Here is a 17,035-nt window from a genome sequence, read left to right on the forward strand (position 1 = left end):
ACACTGCCTGCCCTTCCCCTCCGTGCTCCCTCCCAAAGGCAGGAAAATTGGCACAACAGGCCACCCAACTTCGCTGCGCACAAGGGGGACACCACAGGAGACGGCAGAACGACAGGACGGGGAGGAGCCACGTCCCTGCTGACCCTGAGAGCTCGGGGTACCCCGCCCCGCCCGCCCGTCTGCCGCTCCGACACTATTACGCCGGGAGAAGTAAGCTTCCTTCCTGCCGGGCCTCAGTATTTAAGGTCTTTGGGGAGAGCAGCTCAACCTGCTCTGGGTGGCAATCTTGGTTAGGTGTGACACAGGAAACCCAGACAGACTGAGACACAACACTGAAGCGCACAACGCCAGGCATTCTCACAAACTGAACACACCCGCGTGACCACCACTGCTGTCCTCCGCAAAGGGAACCACTACCCTTCCTCCCACAGTTTAACCTGCTGACGAACATCATGGGAACAGTCATACAGTTGTCATTTGGGCGTAGCTGCTCCCTGGCGAGTGTGGCCACCAGACCCTATGCTCTGAACGTACCGCGACCTTAGTCCTTGTGCCGCTGATGGCTCGGGACCTTCCCCGGTCCTGGCTCTCAAAGTCCAACGCCGGTCTGGACATTGACATGTCCTCTGTCTTTGGGCTCACCCACAGATACTTCTGTTAGGTATGAACCTTGCAGTGGAAATGCTGGTCACACGATATGCTAATCTTCCAAGGTTAGCAGAAAACACCAAATTGTTTCCCGAAGTGGTTATAGGGTTGTGCCAATTTCCACTTCCACCAGCCGTGTTGGAGAGTTCTGTCTGCTCCACATCCTCACCGACAAACACATGGTATTGTTAGTCTTTTTATTTTTAGCTATCCTGGTGGGTAGTGGCGGCATTTCACTGTGGCTTCAATTTGCATTTCTTTGATTACTAATGAGGTTGCGTACCTTGGTATCTTTGGCGAAAAGCTATCTCCCGTGTGCAGTGCCTGCTGTAGTTTTGGGCCCGTTTCGAACAACGTTTTGAGATGCAATTCCTAATCTATCTGGGATATGAGCCCTTTGTCAGTTATACGCTTCAGTCTCCTCTCCCATCGCCTTTCCACCAATTGTGACTTCATGCTTCAGGCAGTCCATTTTAACAGCTCGCACAACATAATTAGGAAATCGGACCCTATCTGTTGCGAGACTCGTTTCCTAGAAGTTCCAGCATTTTGCTTTTCCTGTTCACACTAGCAATCCATCTGGGAATTGATATTTACTTATGGTACAAGGGAAGGGTCAGGTTTCCTTGGCTCTCTACAGATACTCGGTGGCCCGTGCCCGATGGGTTGAGATCACCCTCTCCCCATGCTCGGCCACGCCTTGAGAAGAAAAAATACATCAAGTGTCCATAGATGATAATCTGGTTTTGGACTCTGTTCTGCTGTTAAACTTGCTTTTCACAGTTCCAAGAACCATTCTTCTTTCAAAGCATATTGGCTATTCTTGGCTTTTTCCATTTCCGCGTACACTTTAGAATTTATTGAAACGTTTTATTTTCTAAATCTTCATTCCTGGTGTGTAGAAACTCAGCGAATCTTCATATATTACCCTCGTGTTCAGTAACCTGGCTAGACTCATGAATCACGCTAATGTTTCGGGGTGCAGACCTTTTCTGCATGAGATGCACGAACCACCCCAGCACCTGCTTGAGGTCTTTCCTGATCACAACACTTCAGTCTGGTTTTTTGATCTACCTCTGGCTCTTTCACCGTTCCAGCAGAAGAGTACACATAGGTGGTGAATTTTGACTCCTCTTGCCTTATTCTTAATATCGAAGGGAAAAATTCCAGCATTTCTTCACAAAGTGCAGGACTTGCTGTAGGGGTTTTTGTAGATAGTCTTAATTGTAGTATCTCCATTTGCTATTTTTTTTATTAGTAACATGATTGATTGTTGTATTTTTACTGACTTACTTTTTCTGCAGGGATGGATCGTGATTTTAATGTTTACATTGTGATGTTTATTGACATTAAAAAAATGTTACACCAATCCTGCATTCCTAAAATACAGTTTGTTAATAACGTGATTAGGCTGTCTGGGTCCACGTTCATGGCTAAGATTGGTCTTCACTTTTCCTTTCTTCTGATAAACCTTTCAGGTGTTAGTCTCAAGGTTATGCTACCCTCAGAAAGTGCATTGTGACGTGTTCCTGCTCTTTTCTGTTAGAGTCTGTGTGTGATTGGCAGTATTTCTTCCTAAAATGCTTTAAATGTTTTAAAGATTAAATATTTAAAATATTTAAATATTTAAAATATTTTAAGACATCTCATTGTTTTGTTTTGTTTTTTTTTTTTTTTTAAAAAAAAAGGAGTTTGTTCACGTCAGCCATAAGTTCAAATTTATTAGATAAAATAGTCACAATATTATTCTATGGACTTTCAGCATTCACACGATCCATGGTGACAGTTTTATCATTAATGCATTTTTAAATTCTTTTAACGGTTTTTACTTATTTGACGGAGAGAGACACAGCGAGAGAGGGAACATAATTGGGGGGAGTAGGAGAGAGGGAGAAGCAAGTTTCCCACCGAGCAGGGAGCCCGACCCCGAGATCGTGACCTGAGCCAAAGGCAGACGCTTAACCAACTGAGCCACCCAGGTGCCCCAAATGCATTTTTTTTTTAAGAAGAAATTTTTGGCTTTATCTTTGCTGTATGTTTTTTTAACTTTTAAAATTATTGTGGTTGTTTCCTGCTTAATTATGTTCTGCTCTTATGTTTATTACTTATTTTTTCCCCCTAGTTGTGCATTTAAGTCATGTTCATTCTACTGAAGGATGTTTAGGGGATCAAGTCTCCGCCTTCTTCTCACATGTGCATTTAAGGTAGCAAATCTCCAACTAAGTAGCTTTAATTGCAGCTCACAAACCTCATATACAGTATTTTAAAAAAAATATTTGAGAGAGAGGGAGAGCAAGGGCGCACACGAGCAGCGGCGGGGCAGGGGCAGGAGAGGGAGAGAATCTCAAGCAGACTCCAGGTTGACCACTGAGTCAGATGCGGGGTTCGATCCTACAACCCTGAGATCATGACCTGAGCTGAAACCAAGAGTTGGGATACTTAACAGACTGAGACACCCAGGCACCCCCTATATGTTAGTATATTCATTAACGTTCACTTAAAAATACTTTCTGATTTTCATAGTTCTGACCCTTAGGTGTTTGAGAAATGTATTACTTAGTTTCTAGAATTGTGGAAATTTTCTAGTTATTTGATATGCAGCTTAACTGTTCCAGGATCAGAACATATTCTGTATGATTTTAATCCTTTGAAATTTGTTGGTATATGTCCTATGGTACAGCAAAATGGCAGATCTGGTAAGTGGTTTCACATGTATTTTGAAAGTGTGCGTACTCTACAGGTGTTGGGTGCCATGTTTTATGGAAACCAAATAGGGTCGACCCTACTAATTGAATTGCTCGAAACTTAATATTTTTATGGGATCTTTTTGTCTGCTTATTTTGCCATTTGCTAAGAGAGGACAGACCATGGCAAGCTGACCGTGACTCCAACCCCTTCTGCCGACTGGGGCAGGAACACTGGCAGGCGGCTGTCACTCGACACTGGCTGGGAACAGGTGACGGCCCCTGCAAAGGGAGAAGGGGGGGGGGAGGGAGGGAGGGAGACAGACGCAATCGCCACTTAGCGGACTGAAGGGAAGAACCGCCCATCTAGGCAAAGCGGTGTTCACGTTAACTTTCTTTTGCTACTGCCTCCTTGAGACTTCAAGCTTAAGGTTTAGTTTTGACTTCCAAGTGTTATTCCCAAGAAGTAAAACATCCATTCCCTTTCTTTAGACTATACATGTGGACATTAGACCTTGTCACTGTACCCTGTGTCTCGTACCCCATCTCTCTACTTTCCACCATTTTGTCCCTCAGTGGTTCATTTTGGGTATTTTCAACTGGTTGGTCTTCCATGTATAATTTCTCTCTTTTGGCTAAAACCACCTACGGACTCCTCAATTTTAGTTATATTTTCTCTGGTTCATGAATTTTTGGAAGTCCCTTTCATCCTGTGTCTGTCCCGCCTTTCGCTGACACGCTGGATGTCAATCTTCAGTCTCCTCTTGCATCTCTGTAAACACTGAACAAGACTGTTTTAATGTTTGCTTCTGTGTTCACTATTACTTATGCCTTCTCTTAGTTTTCATTATCAGTTGTCTTGTCACCTCGTATTATTTCTGATTTGAATGCCAGAGAACATATATGGAAAATTATACCAATAATTTGAGATCAAAGGTGGTATCTCTTTCCAGAGAGGACTTTTGCTGCCAGGTTCCTGGGACAGCAGAAATCCAGGCTGGCTGAAGCCACAGCACACCAGGTTACTGAAATTCAATTTCCAGGGCTGAAAGTATTTTAAACTGAGAGTCGTCCCCTGAGTTATTTCTGGCTCATGATCACTCTTCTGATACAGCCCTTCGGGGTCCTGACCTAAACAAACAGAGGTTTACCAGGTAATAGTCCCCATCACCTTGGCTCCTAAAGGCCACGAGAAACTCCAGTCTCTTTCTCTCTCTGAAACGACAAAACCTCTAGAGGAAAAAGCAGCCCAAACACCAGGCTCATCTCCTAGCCTCTGGCTATTCCTGGGTCCTGGCCCTGTAATTTCTCACTGTCCCGTTAGCTCCCAGGTACCTTCAAATAGTAAATTAAAAATATGCTCGGGACGCCTGGGTGGCTCAGTGGGTTAAGCCGCTGCCTTCGGCTCAGGTCATGATTCCAGGGTCCTGGGATCGAGTCCCGCATCGGGCTCTCTGCTCAGCAAGGGGCCTGCTTCCCTTCCTCTCTCTCTGCCTGCCTCTCTGCCTACTTGTGATTTCTCTGTCAAATAAATAAATAAAATCTTTAAAAAAAAATATGCTGGCTGGCTTTTTAGTCATCTTCAGGGAGGCTGGTCAGAACCATCATGGATTTTGGAGCGCCCTCTCTTTTCTAACATAATTCTCTAAGAAAATGCCCTCTAGCTCCCCAACCTATCTTCCTTCCTTGACCTCCCATAGTGTACACCCTACAATGCAAACGAAGCCCTAGCACCAAGATGTTCACAACAGCATTTATAATGATGAGAAACAGGCTACAAAATGCCTCATGATAAGAGGATGGTTCAGTCCACGATGCAGTATTCTGATGATGCAGTCAGTGAAACTCTTTAAGGGTTGTGAGCATACAGACATATCTGAAGCTATAATGTTAAGTGTAGGCTTATATGTAGGCTTAAAATATGGGCTACACGTTGGAGGCGGCCCTCTTCTCTACACACTCCCGCACGAGACAACCCCCTTTATCTCCATGCATTCAAGCATCATCTATGTGACTCCAAACATGGATTCCCAGCACTATCTTCTGGGCTCCCGTCTTATATACCCAATTACTTTCCAAAGTCATCTCCACTGGGAGGTCTTAAAAGCATCTCAAACTTCATTTGCCCTAAGGAGACTCTCGATTCTCTCTGTCCTTCCACATCAAACTTTTCCACTTTGGGGAACATACAATCGTCTACCCAGCTGCTCAACAAAAATTTAAGAGTTATTCTTGTTCATTTCATCGAGCCCATCCCCCAAAATCCATCAGCAAGTCCTATGAACTCCAAGATACACACCACATGTAAACCTGTCTCCCCACAGCCACCAACCCTCGTGTGTCTAAGTCACCAGCACCAGGAGCTCCATAAATGATGTCTCGGTTTCTGTTCTCTTTCCACAATTCATCTGCCACACAGCCACAGGAGTGGTCACCAAAAAACGTAAATGTAGATCTTCTCTTTCCTATGCCGAGTGCCACTTAGTGCCCTCCCAACACATTTAAGAGTCAAATGCCCCCAGGACCTCCAAGACCCTGCGTGATCAGACTCGGGCTTACCCCGTCTGACCAAGTCTCCCCGCTCACCAGGCACTGGCCCCACTGGCCCGGCCACCCTCCTGGCCACGTGAAGCTTGCCACTCAGGGCTTTTGTACTCGGTGCTGTCTCACAGTGAACGCTCTGCCCCAGCTCTCCGCACAGGTCAGACGTGACCGTCTCAGAGAGGACACCCCACTTACCATCCATATCATTGCCTTGTTTTCTTCACGGCCTTCACTGCAGTATGGGATGCCCTGGTTCTTACCTACCTGTTCGCGTGTTAATATCTTGTCCTTCTCATCAGAACCGAAGCTTCTCGAGCGCACAGGCTGTGTCTGCCTTCTCTACCGCTGGGCCCCCAGTGCCTGCCTGGGACACTGCCTGGGGAGATGGAGACCCTGGGCAGTTAAGCAACTTGCTCAGGACCACCCAGCTGGCAGTCTGTGGAGGTGAGGCTTAAACTTGGGATTTCCTAACTGCGAGCCCACGTGCTTCCCAGGGAGCTCCCCTTGCTCTACATCCTGAGCCACAGTCCAGGCACTTCTGCTAGATTTACTTTCCATGCCTCTGGGAAAGAAGCCATACTTTCCTCCTCACTCATACCCTCCTAATTAACCACAGCAGCAAATCACCACGCATTTACTGCTGTGTGGCCCTGGGCCTTAACCCCTGCAGGTCAACTTCCTCATCCATGAAATGGGGTTAATCCTAAAACACGCCGTGTCATTGCTCTGAAGGTTCAACGATTATTATTTTCCAAGTGCTGAGAAACCTGCCCAGTACACAGAAGGCATCACACAAGTATTTGTTCAAGAAATAAAGGGCATTTGTGTGTCCGGCACCGTGGGGACGGGGGCAGCGGGAGACAAGGTGAGGATTCCACATGTTTCTATCAGACACACTCATAGTGGAGGTGGGAGGGGCCCGAAGACACAGGTCCAGCAGGGAGGGTAGTGGGCAGTAAGGAATGCTTGTGCCGTAACAGGTACTGTCAGCACGTTCATCAATTTTTACTCTCAGACACACCTAGATGTTGGTGCTACTGTGAGTGCCATTTTATTGGTTGAGCAAACGGAGGCGCAGAGCTTATGGAGCCTGCCCGGAGCTGCCCGGGCGAGAAACGGGGGCCGCAACCCACATGCTCACTTCCATATATGCCTTTCGACCACCGTAGCACTCTACACTGTGCTAGAAAACCTCATGTAAGCGCCCACGGAACGGATGGACGTAACACGAGGGCACACTGGGCATAAAGAAAGAACGTATGTTATACTGTTGAAACAAAAAGAAACATTTAATGTCATGTTTCTACTTAAAGGTTTCAATTGGAGCAGCAATGAATGATGACCAAAACTTTCAAAAAGTCATTTCTGCTGACATAACCGGTTGTGATGAGGAAAGTCCAAGGAGTGGGCTAACACCATCACCGCTACAGGTACAGAAAAGACTTACCTTTAACATTTATGTAGGTTATAGATGGTAAATTAAATTTGATTTGATGTAAAAAAAAAATTCCAAGTAAGTATATATAAAAATTTGTAGGAAGGAAAAAAATAGATATTCTAGCATACAAATGCAAGGGGGGGGGAGGGAATTTTGAAAACAAGGTTTCTAACTGAGTTCTCACACACAGGCCACTGTGGCTGGAATGATCAGGACCGCGGACAGCACCCAAAGTGCCCTTCAGTGGGGGGCAGGAGGGAGCCAACCTCCAAAGGACTGGGTTTGTATGAGACTCTGAGTATTAGGGTTCCTCGTCAACTTCGCCGCATTTTACAGTTCTGTCTCAATTTTACTGACTCGCATGTAAAGACCGGCTCCTACGTGCAGAACCTGCTGACGAGGGAAGATGTATTTTCACGCCTCCCTCCTGCAGCGACTGCCATTGCTACGAAGAAGGTCTTGTTTATTGATTCGGGGAGGACGGAAATGAAAGGAGCGTGATGACATTTCAGTAACATTTAAATCCCCGATGCTGGTACAAGAACAGGATATTGATGCCTTCAGTAGATAATGGCTGTAAGACACACACACACACACACACACACACACAACATGTTTATTTTTTATTTAAAATGTACTAATTGTAGCTCAAATGACCGCAACCACTTCTCTATGTTCAATTTTCCAAAATGGGCATATCTTAGTCGTTTCCAAGCTCTGTGGCTAGATTCAAAAGTTACTGAACAAAAATGTATCTCTAGATCAGCTCCTCAAAAAACCTCAGTAACAACCCTATGAGGTGTATTCACAGGGACATACACACATATATAAAATACGGACAAATTATAATAGCATATTATTAGAATGGTGATAGTAACTATTTTTGAAATATTAACGTCCCTTGTTAATGCATTAAAAACCATTCTGCAAATACTTAGGACTCAGTATCAAGCAGAACAGGCTTCCCCCACTTTCTCTGATAACGAAACAGGCTACAAAATTGAACAGCTTTGTTAGTTTGCTCTTGGAAGCAATAATACGGCCACGGAACTTGCTGCGACCGTTCTGTCCCTTTACAAATGCTGTTAGGCTGGCCTGCCTTCCTTTCTTCTTCTTCTAAATGACTGATTGAGCTGGTGATTTAATCCTCTGCAGCAAGCATGTAAGACGAGGCTCTCAGAATGGCCAAGCCCCTGGCAGAGGACAGGGAAGCTGCTGGTCTTGCTGGAGGCTCAGCCAGCCAGGGCATCCAAGCAGCCACAGTGCAGCCGTCAGCATGTTTTCACTGTGCGAGTCCCACATTTCCCAGTTAGAAAACACACAGCCATTACCCCTTTCTGTGTTCCCACACAAGGCTCCCTTTTGTTTATTTGTGTTTGTTATCATATGGCTTATACCGACATGTTTGCTTGATTCCACTGGTGTGCACACATCACTGAGAGGGGAAGAAAAAGAAATGTCTATTGCAAACTTGTTAAAAGGAAAAAGGGACTCCCACTGTTTTTTTTTTCCCTGTGGAGGGGGGGGCCCTCTGTTTAGAGAACAGGACGTTAACTCTTTGTGTCCCGGGAAAGAATGACTTCTTCGCGCACTTTAAATTTTGCAAAAGGCTTCTTTACTGATGGAATGTCATAAATGAGAGGGAAAAAAAATGTTATTCACAGATGACCACAATTCTAGAAGCTGACGTTTTTTCGGACATAGAGAGTACATTAGCACAGGGGACCACTTATTTCATTCTGAACATACTTGAGCTGTTTTTACAAAAGCCATTTAAAGGACGACTACAAAACACGTCGGAAGCACTTTACTCTGGAACGATCAGTATTTCGGTTAACACTTCTGGCAGAATCTTTCTATTTTGGAAAATTCAACAGGAACTGTGCAAAATCTCTAGAGAGCTTACAGTAACGGGCTGTCCAGGAATGTTCATACATGACCTCCCTCCTAGAGCTTTTGTTGCTTACATCAATGACCTAAAAATTCCAGTGCTCGTTTAATCCAGCTCCAGCTCTGAGTACGTATTTGGTGGGGTGGGTAGAAAGAGATGGAAATAGAAAGATACAGGGTCAAATCTGCTCCCGCTCCCCAAAGCTACTTTAGCAATTCCACAAAGCGGAGCCGTGGCCAGACCTGGAGAGGCGTGCTTCAGGAGACCATGTCCTTGAAAGTGAATAGGACCAGGAATCTCTTTAATCCTGTGGTCCTGTCACAAAGTCCTCTTCACAGACGCAGGCATCCCCCGGGAGCACAATGGCCCAGGAGGTCTCTTCCCGGGTGATTTGGAAAGAGAAGGGTTAATGGCCCGCACACTCTCCCCACGCTCTCCCCAGGGCCAGGCTCAGTGACAAGCACAGCCCAGTCCCTAAAATGAAGAGCGAGCTCCTCTATTCTTCAGCAGCTCTCGAATTAATTAGCTGGAAATGAGTCTTGTCAATGTTTTGGAAAGGCAGAAAGGGCGAAAAGAGATTGCTAGAATTAATCACAGTGAGAAACTACTTCAACTGCCTGCCGGAGTGCGGAAAACCCAACAGGCAGAGAAGAAAAGGAACCGGGCTGATTTGCCATCTGAAGGAACAAATGGAATCCGATCAAATGCTCCAAGCTTTGCCAAATAAGGGATGCACCCTCCCTCGAGAAGAAGAATTTATTATCTGTTGCCACAGTAAGTACAATGTATTACTGAAACGCACACTGTATCCATGGGGACAAAGGCAAACCAGACAGTTTCTAAAGCAAAGAAACAACAGGATACTCAGGTACTTTCACTTTCGAGCTTACCCACATCGAACTCTATTATCTAAAGGAGTCACGTGTTCCTGAATTTACACTTAATAAATCTTCAAACACTTGCGATTTCACATACTGCAGAAGACGGAAAGTCCAGGAAACAGATTCCAAAAATTCAGGTATTTTGATGGAGAGCTCATTCACTAAGAAGGAAAAAAAAAGAACAATGACAGATATAACAGATCTATTTTTAAGAGTCATCCAAGGCGGGTGGGGAAACAGCAGATTTTGGTCAAGAGCTGAGAGAGAAACCTGGAACAACTCGCCCAGCATTCGACAGGGAGATGCCTGTTCTCTTCACAGTAGCCCTCTCTCCACCAGAAAATCCAGACACTTGGACCATGTAAAAATTCTGATTTGATTTTTCTATTTCCCCCCCTAAAATGAGTTTGAACTTTTCAGACAACGGCAGCATAAAGCCAGGACAACAACCACCAAAAAACCCCCAAATTATTGGCAACTAAATTTCAGGCTTTCTTGGCCATTTTAGAAAGTAAAGTGCTCCCAGCCATATTCTCCGGAAGAACCTGTCACGGGGGGGCGCCTGGGTGGCTCAGTGGGTTAAAGCCTCTGCCTTCAGCTCAGGTCATCATCCCAGGGTCCTGGGATCGAGCCCCGCATTGGGCTGTCTGCTCAGCGGGGAGCCTGCTTCCTCCTCTCTCTCTGCCTGCCTCTCTGCCTACTTGGGATCTCTGTCTGTGAAATGAACAAATAAAATCTTTGGGAAAAACAAACAAACAAACAAACAAACCTGTCACAGGCCAAGGGGACAGGGCATTGGGACCCAGAGGGGGCCCCGGCACACTCACCAGCGGTGGCGGGTCACTAGTAGGCTTCAGAATCAGCTTGTCGCCCCTCTTCTCCACCTCAAAGCCCATCTTTTTCAGCAGGGACGCGTCCGCCAGCCCCTGCTCCTCCATCTTGGCGATGAGGTCTTGGTTCTGACTGTTGTCCTCGGTGAGGTTGCGGATGGCGTACACCACCCACTGGGTCAGAACTGGGGGCCGAGTCAAGGAATCTGCCGACACGGTTCCCCGTGTCTGAGGTTCACGTGAGCGTGATGGGAAAGGGAGGGCAGGGACACAGCGTCAGTGAACACGTTCTCACGGAGCGTGTGCTACAGACACGCTGCCCAAGAGGGAGTAATGAAAAAGCGGGAACACGGGCACTTACATGTATGTCCCACATGTGTGCGCCCGTGTGACGGCCAACACGGGGAGGTACTTGATCGAGATTTGATGAATGAACGAGCAGGGAAGCAACATCTGAACTCTGATCGCGTGCGCGCGCACAGAGAACCGTGGTGTTGAGCCGCCGGGGAAGAAGACACGACGGTGTCAGTCATGAAGATGCCAAGTGGGAAGCAGACAGGAGACTCGTCTTGCCCAAAGCCAGCTCCATTATAAAGAACTGCTCCCTAGCAGTCAGCACAGAATTCCCCTCATTCGGCTGCATTTGAAGGAGGGAGCCAGAAAGCCTTTGAAGGATTTGCTGCGTCCTCTGGCCTGACTGCACCCAGCCCCCATTCCACACGTCTGGGCAGCATCGGCCATAGCAGACAGAAGACAGGACGGCTGTGTTAGTTACCAAGGTCTTTTCTTGAGTGACCAAGAACTGTGTAAATCTCAGGAAAGCATTAAACCTACGTTGTTCTAGAAAAGACTGCAGAGAAACCAGGTACCAACTCATGGATCCAGGGACACAAAAGCGATGCCCAGAACAGCGGGCCTGGCACTCTCTGTTGGTCCAGAGGGGAACAGCAAACACCCAGGAGAGTAAACACTTTCTCTGAGAAAGCAAGACCTCCCTGCCCACGATCGGATGGACGTTGGCAAGAAAAACACTCCCTTTCCCCGGACTGCCATATGCTTCCTGTGCCGGCATTTCTGATGTCAGAATGGGGCATCTGTGTCCCCCCCACGATGTATCAGGCTCTTTAGCCTGAAGGTCCTGGCTCCCAGCACAGCGGTGAGGCCAGGCCCCTCGCTGGACACGAGGCCACAGAGAAAGGCTTCAATAAAGCCTGTGGCTCTTTCTTGTAGACTCTGAAACAGAATGTCAATCAAACTGCTTCCCCAGCCTCGTAACCTCCGAGTAAGACAGTAAGGAACGAGCCTGTCCACTCAGGTCAGATGGCGGAGGTGCAGGAAACACGACCTTCATGTTCAGGACAGATCTCCAGGGGTTTTACGAAGTTACTCCCTCCCAGTCCGTCTGACACGCCCACGCTGGTTCACCATCCCGACAAGGCCTTCGAGCTCTCCCCTGATCACAGACGCTCCACGCCGTCCCTGCCCCTCCCGCCTGGGGGCGCGGGCAGCCCCGAGAAGAGGGTGAGCAGATGTGTGCTGGGGCAGTGACCCTCTGCTCTCTGGAGGTCTATCATTAGGGGCACTCGTGAGGATAAATGACTAACCTGTTCCAGACGGCACAGAGTCGGCATGGGTGGTGCCCAGCTGATGCCGATTCTGTAATTAGTCGCCACCCTTCGGTAGGAGAACATCCTTCTGCCATTTACCTGTCATTCTTCGCTGAGAAGGTCCAGCACCTTTATCAGGGCTGTCATTTCCTTTCTGGAGACAGAAATACTCGAATGCACAAAGCCTAAACTATAACATTCTCACCCTTTTCCACGATCACGGGACCCCCATTCTATGCCAGTTTAGAAAGAATAAAAGGGAGGATTGTGGACAAAAACTTCTACCACGTTAGTGAATTTCTGAACCATGAATCATGTGCTGCAAGCAATTTCTCATCAAGAATAACATCACTCTACGGGTTCACTTCCTCACTTTTTGTATGGAAAGGGAGAGGCAGGGTCAGGAGACCTGACTGAAGGAGCCAACCACCGACGGGTAAACTTAGGCAAGAACAGATAAAAGACTGAACAATTTTAGCTCACGTGTCAAATTCCTGAATGCCAATGATAGGAAGCAAAGCACTTCTTTCTAAAGCTTCCTGGTAATTCACTGAAATGTGACTGAAAGCAGGAAACCCGAAACCCCCCTACATGCCCCAGAGCTCCTGGAAACGGGGTGGGGGGGTGCGGCTCGGTCATGGAGGAACTGCGCCGGCCTTTCATGCTGCCAGGCGAAAGGCAGGATGTCTCTGGAGAATGAACTACCGCCCAGAGCGGCAGTGGGCAAACCGTTACTGGGCAAACGAGACCCCTGCCCAAGGGCCACCGCGTCCCTCTCCGGCCAGGCACCCTTGACACCAAGTGGGCTACGAACACTACCAGTGACCTCGGTCTGCGTCTGTGCGTCCACCCAAACACCCCGTGAAGTCTTCCTGCGCAGGTGCGAGGCCTGCACGACGTGTGACCCCGGGAGTGCCATCTCCCCACTCAGCACGTGGGCGGGGCCGTGGGGACACGGCGGGACCCGCACAAACGTGTTTTTCTCTTGCTCTCTGGGTGGTTTCCTGACTCAGGGCTCTGCAGGCTGGAGGAAGGGGAAGACGGGAAACCCATCCACACGCAGCCCGGGCGAGCAAGCTTCGTGCTCCGGGTCAGCAAGGGTCGGGGACAACAGCCCCCAGGAGAATTCCCGCCACGTGAGCAGACAGAGCAGATCTGTCATGCTCCTGGTGCCGAGGCACCCGAGGCGTTTCGTGAAAATCCTGCCCCCGTGGCTTCGTGGCTTCGTAGCACCTCACCCTCACAGCGCCAGGAAACTCCACACTGACACGCCCGCCCCGCCTACCTCCCGGGAGAGAGCAGCACAGACCTGGCAAGGGCGCTGCTGCCAGCGGGGCCAGCACTGCGCCAGGAACAAGACGCAGAAGCCGTGAACTTCTCGGGGGACAGACCCCCGGCACAGCCCCCGGATGGACAGCCTAGCAGACCAGGCAGAAAAGCCTGAAGCATAAGAGGCATTTTTGTAGTTTTCCAAAGTCGGTGCTCGGAGGGCCAGAGGACGGAGCCGAGGGAGAGGAGGGCGGGGCGGAGCAGGGCCACAGGCGGGAGCCGGCTCCTAGGCACACCTTGAACGTGAGAAATAACCAGAGGGCAAAACCGCCCCCCTCTGCACTTAAATGCGCGCTTCACATTCTTATGTAAGGAAGATGGTACTTGTTTAAAAGAGGAGGATTTCATGGAGTCGGAGCAGGGCGTCCCGCCGCACACTTTTCCTGGGCAAAGAGGAAAGGCGCGCTCTGCCCCTCCGCCCCCAGCGAGCGCCCGCACTCCGGGCCGGTGTTGTCTGGCTACAGATTAAGTGCCACACAGACGTGCTCGACTGGGCCCCGATTTCTCGGGAGAACATTCTAGGCCTGCTGTCTGGGCTCTCTGACTTAATGATAATTAAAAAACCAAATTGAGTGGTTGTGTCTTTCATAAAATTCGGTCTGAAAAGAGAAACACTGAAACACAGCCCTTACGGGCGGGCTCTCACGCACGAGCCCAGCTCATGAATATGCATGGCAGTCCTTGTTAGCGCCCTGAAAGCCCGGAGCCCTGGGCAGCCCTGAGTGTCACTAGGGAGATTAAAGCGAGTCCCAGTTAATATTCACATGGCCCTCTTGTTCCCGCTCTGAAGAGACAGACAGAAAGAAAGAGTGGGGGAGAAAATTAAACATCTTCCAAAGTCTAATCCTACCAACACGTGAAGTGCTTTATTGTGTGCTCAGCTTTAGAGAGACTGCTTCTAAAGTTTCCATAGCTACTGCAAATACAAGGCGTGAGCCTGGGAGCTACAGAGCTACCTTGAAAGGGCCCTGCCAGCAGCGACCTCGAGCAAGGACGCCACAGGGCCAGCCGGCTCCTCCGCGGAGGGCTCCCGTGTCTGGAAACAGGCACAAGCACAAAGACCGAGCGGCTCAGGACTGCTGAGCTTGGGAAGGTGAAGGCCGCTCCCGGGACCCGAGCCACGGCCCCGGGTTTAGAAAGACACAGGCCCAGCACCGAACCTTGTGGCTTGGCACAAGCAAGGTGATGAGGTGTTCACGGGCCACAAAAATGGGGGCCGGCAGATGACACGATCTAGGAAAAAGTACCGCACAGCAAGGCTATTACTAGCTAGCACATGTATGTGTCAAATTCACTTTACAGATTATTTATTTGAGAGAGAGAGAGAGCGCGAGAGAGCGCATGTACACGCAAGCCAGGGAGGGGGAAAGGGCAGAGGCAGAGGGAGAAGCAGGCTTCCCGCGGAGCAGGGAGCCCGAAGTGGGGCTTGCTCTCAGGACCCTGAGATCCCAACCTGAGCCCAAGGCAGACGCTTAATGACTAAGCCACCCAGGCGCGCCCCAAATTCACTTTAAAGTCAGGTGAGTGTAAACACTAAAGCTGGAACTGTCCGACGAGGAAGACTCCCTCTAAGAAAGGCAGGGTCTTTCAGTTACTGGACCAGAGGCACTTCCAAAGCCCTGTGCTGTATGGGAACGCAGGGCTGGGGTGGAAGACAGGGACTCCCTTCTGGTCAAGCTCTGGCTCTCTAGCTGAAGACTGCTGAGAACGGAGGTCGGCAAATTAGGGCCTGTGTTTCTGTGCAGAAGTTTTAAATGCTTGGGAAAATAATCAAGACTACTCTTAGTGTGTGACACGTGAAATTATTTGAAACTCAGACTGCAGTGTCCAGAATAAGTAAAGTTTTATTGGTACGCAGCCATGCCCATTCATTTATGTACAGACTCCAGCTGCTTTTTTGCTCCAACAGCTGAGCTGTGGGGCTGCAGCAGAGACAGGACAGTGGGCACAGCCAAAAATACCTATGAAAAGGTTGGCCAACCTCTGGCATAGAACATGGAAGGCATCAGTAGGTATCTGTTGAATTTTATAAACGAGCTTTTAAAAGTACTGGCATTAGGGGTGCCTGGGTGGCTCAGTGGGTTAAAGCCTCTGCCTTTGGCTCAGGTCATGATCCCAGGGTCCTGGGATCGAGCCCCACATAGGGAATCTCTGCTCCGCAGGGAGTCTGCTTCCCTCTCTCTCTCTGCCTGCCTCTGCCTACTTGTGATCTCTCTCTGTCAAATAAATAAATAAAATCTTTAAAAAAAAAAGTACTGGCATCGAAAAACTTACATTAAATTAAAACAATTTAATATATTAAAAGATTTTGCTGATGTGTATACATATTATATGTCCTATCTAAATACAATGCTTTATATACTGTGTGTATATAGATGTATAATGGATACATCTAGATTTAATAGAATCTCTATTAGGCATATATCCAATAGACATACTGTATTTTAGAATCTACACTTAATTTTTGCTTCCAGGATATATTCTTCAACATTACTTGTAGACAACAAGCCCACTTATGGCAAGGGATTTATGTAGTGCCTAATAAAGTATACTATTTCATAGAGCAGAGAGTATGAAAAATCTTTTCTGAGGCTGGTCTGAGAAGACGACGTTCAGTGAGGCAAGTGCACTGTAAGCAGGCTTCCCCCCAAATCAGTAAGAATCTTTGCTAAAGATGAGGATGGTGTCACACAAGCTCCATATCTAAACTAGTATCTTCACAGAATTGGTAAAATTGCAGAATTTTTCAGAGTGCAAGAAGGGAGTTTAGTTTAAAACGGTTCGGGAAATGCTTTACGTTGCTAAAAACCAAAATACTTCTCAGTATGTCCTGTCTGCCAGCCCAAGACCCAGCACGGGCCGTGGCATCGGAAGAGCGCCTTCTCTTCCTGCTGCGGTGACCTGCTTCCGCCCTCCTCCCAGCCGCTCAAGCCCGAGGAGCCGTCCCTGTGTCGGGGATGGCGTGTTTGGGGTTGGAGGGGGCGTTCCCTGAGTCCTAACCAACCTCAGCCCCGCTCTCCAAGTCTTCGCTTTCTGAGGGAAAACGTGGCACTTCCCAAACTGCTGCCCCGGGGACCCCTGGGCTCCCCTGAGCCTTCAGCGGGAGGAGGAGCTCACGCAAACCAAGGAGGACTTCCGGGTGCAGGCGGTGAAGGAGGAAGAGCCCACGTGGCTCAGGGGCGT

At 48.4% G+C, this 17,035-nt stretch overlaps 1 protein-coding gene across 1 annotated transcript in view; it reads right to left on the reverse strand.

The window, feature by feature from the left end:
* Positions 1–8,906: 8,906 nt before the first annotated feature.
* ATXN10 (ataxin 10) overlaps positions 8,907–17,035 on the reverse strand; it is a 160,114-nt gene continuing 151,985 nt past the window's right edge. Inside the window, exons 11-12 of the mRNA XM_032345929.1 lie at positions 10,914–11,101; positions 8,907–10,247 (exon numbers count right to left, since the gene is read on the reverse strand). Of these exons, the coding sequence (XP_032201820.1) occupies positions 10,245–10,247; positions 10,914–11,101 (191 nt within the window). The 3' untranslated portion in view covers positions 8,907–10,244. The remainder of the gene's footprint in view (positions 10,248–10,913; positions 11,102–17,035) is intronic.

The sequence above is a fragment of the Mustela erminea genome, chromosome 6, assembly GCF_009829155.1.
Source record: "Mustela erminea isolate mMusErm1 chromosome 6, mMusErm1.Pri, whole genome shotgun sequence".
Taxonomy (NCBI): Eukaryota; Metazoa; Chordata; class Mammalia; order Carnivora; family Mustelidae; genus Mustela; species Mustela erminea.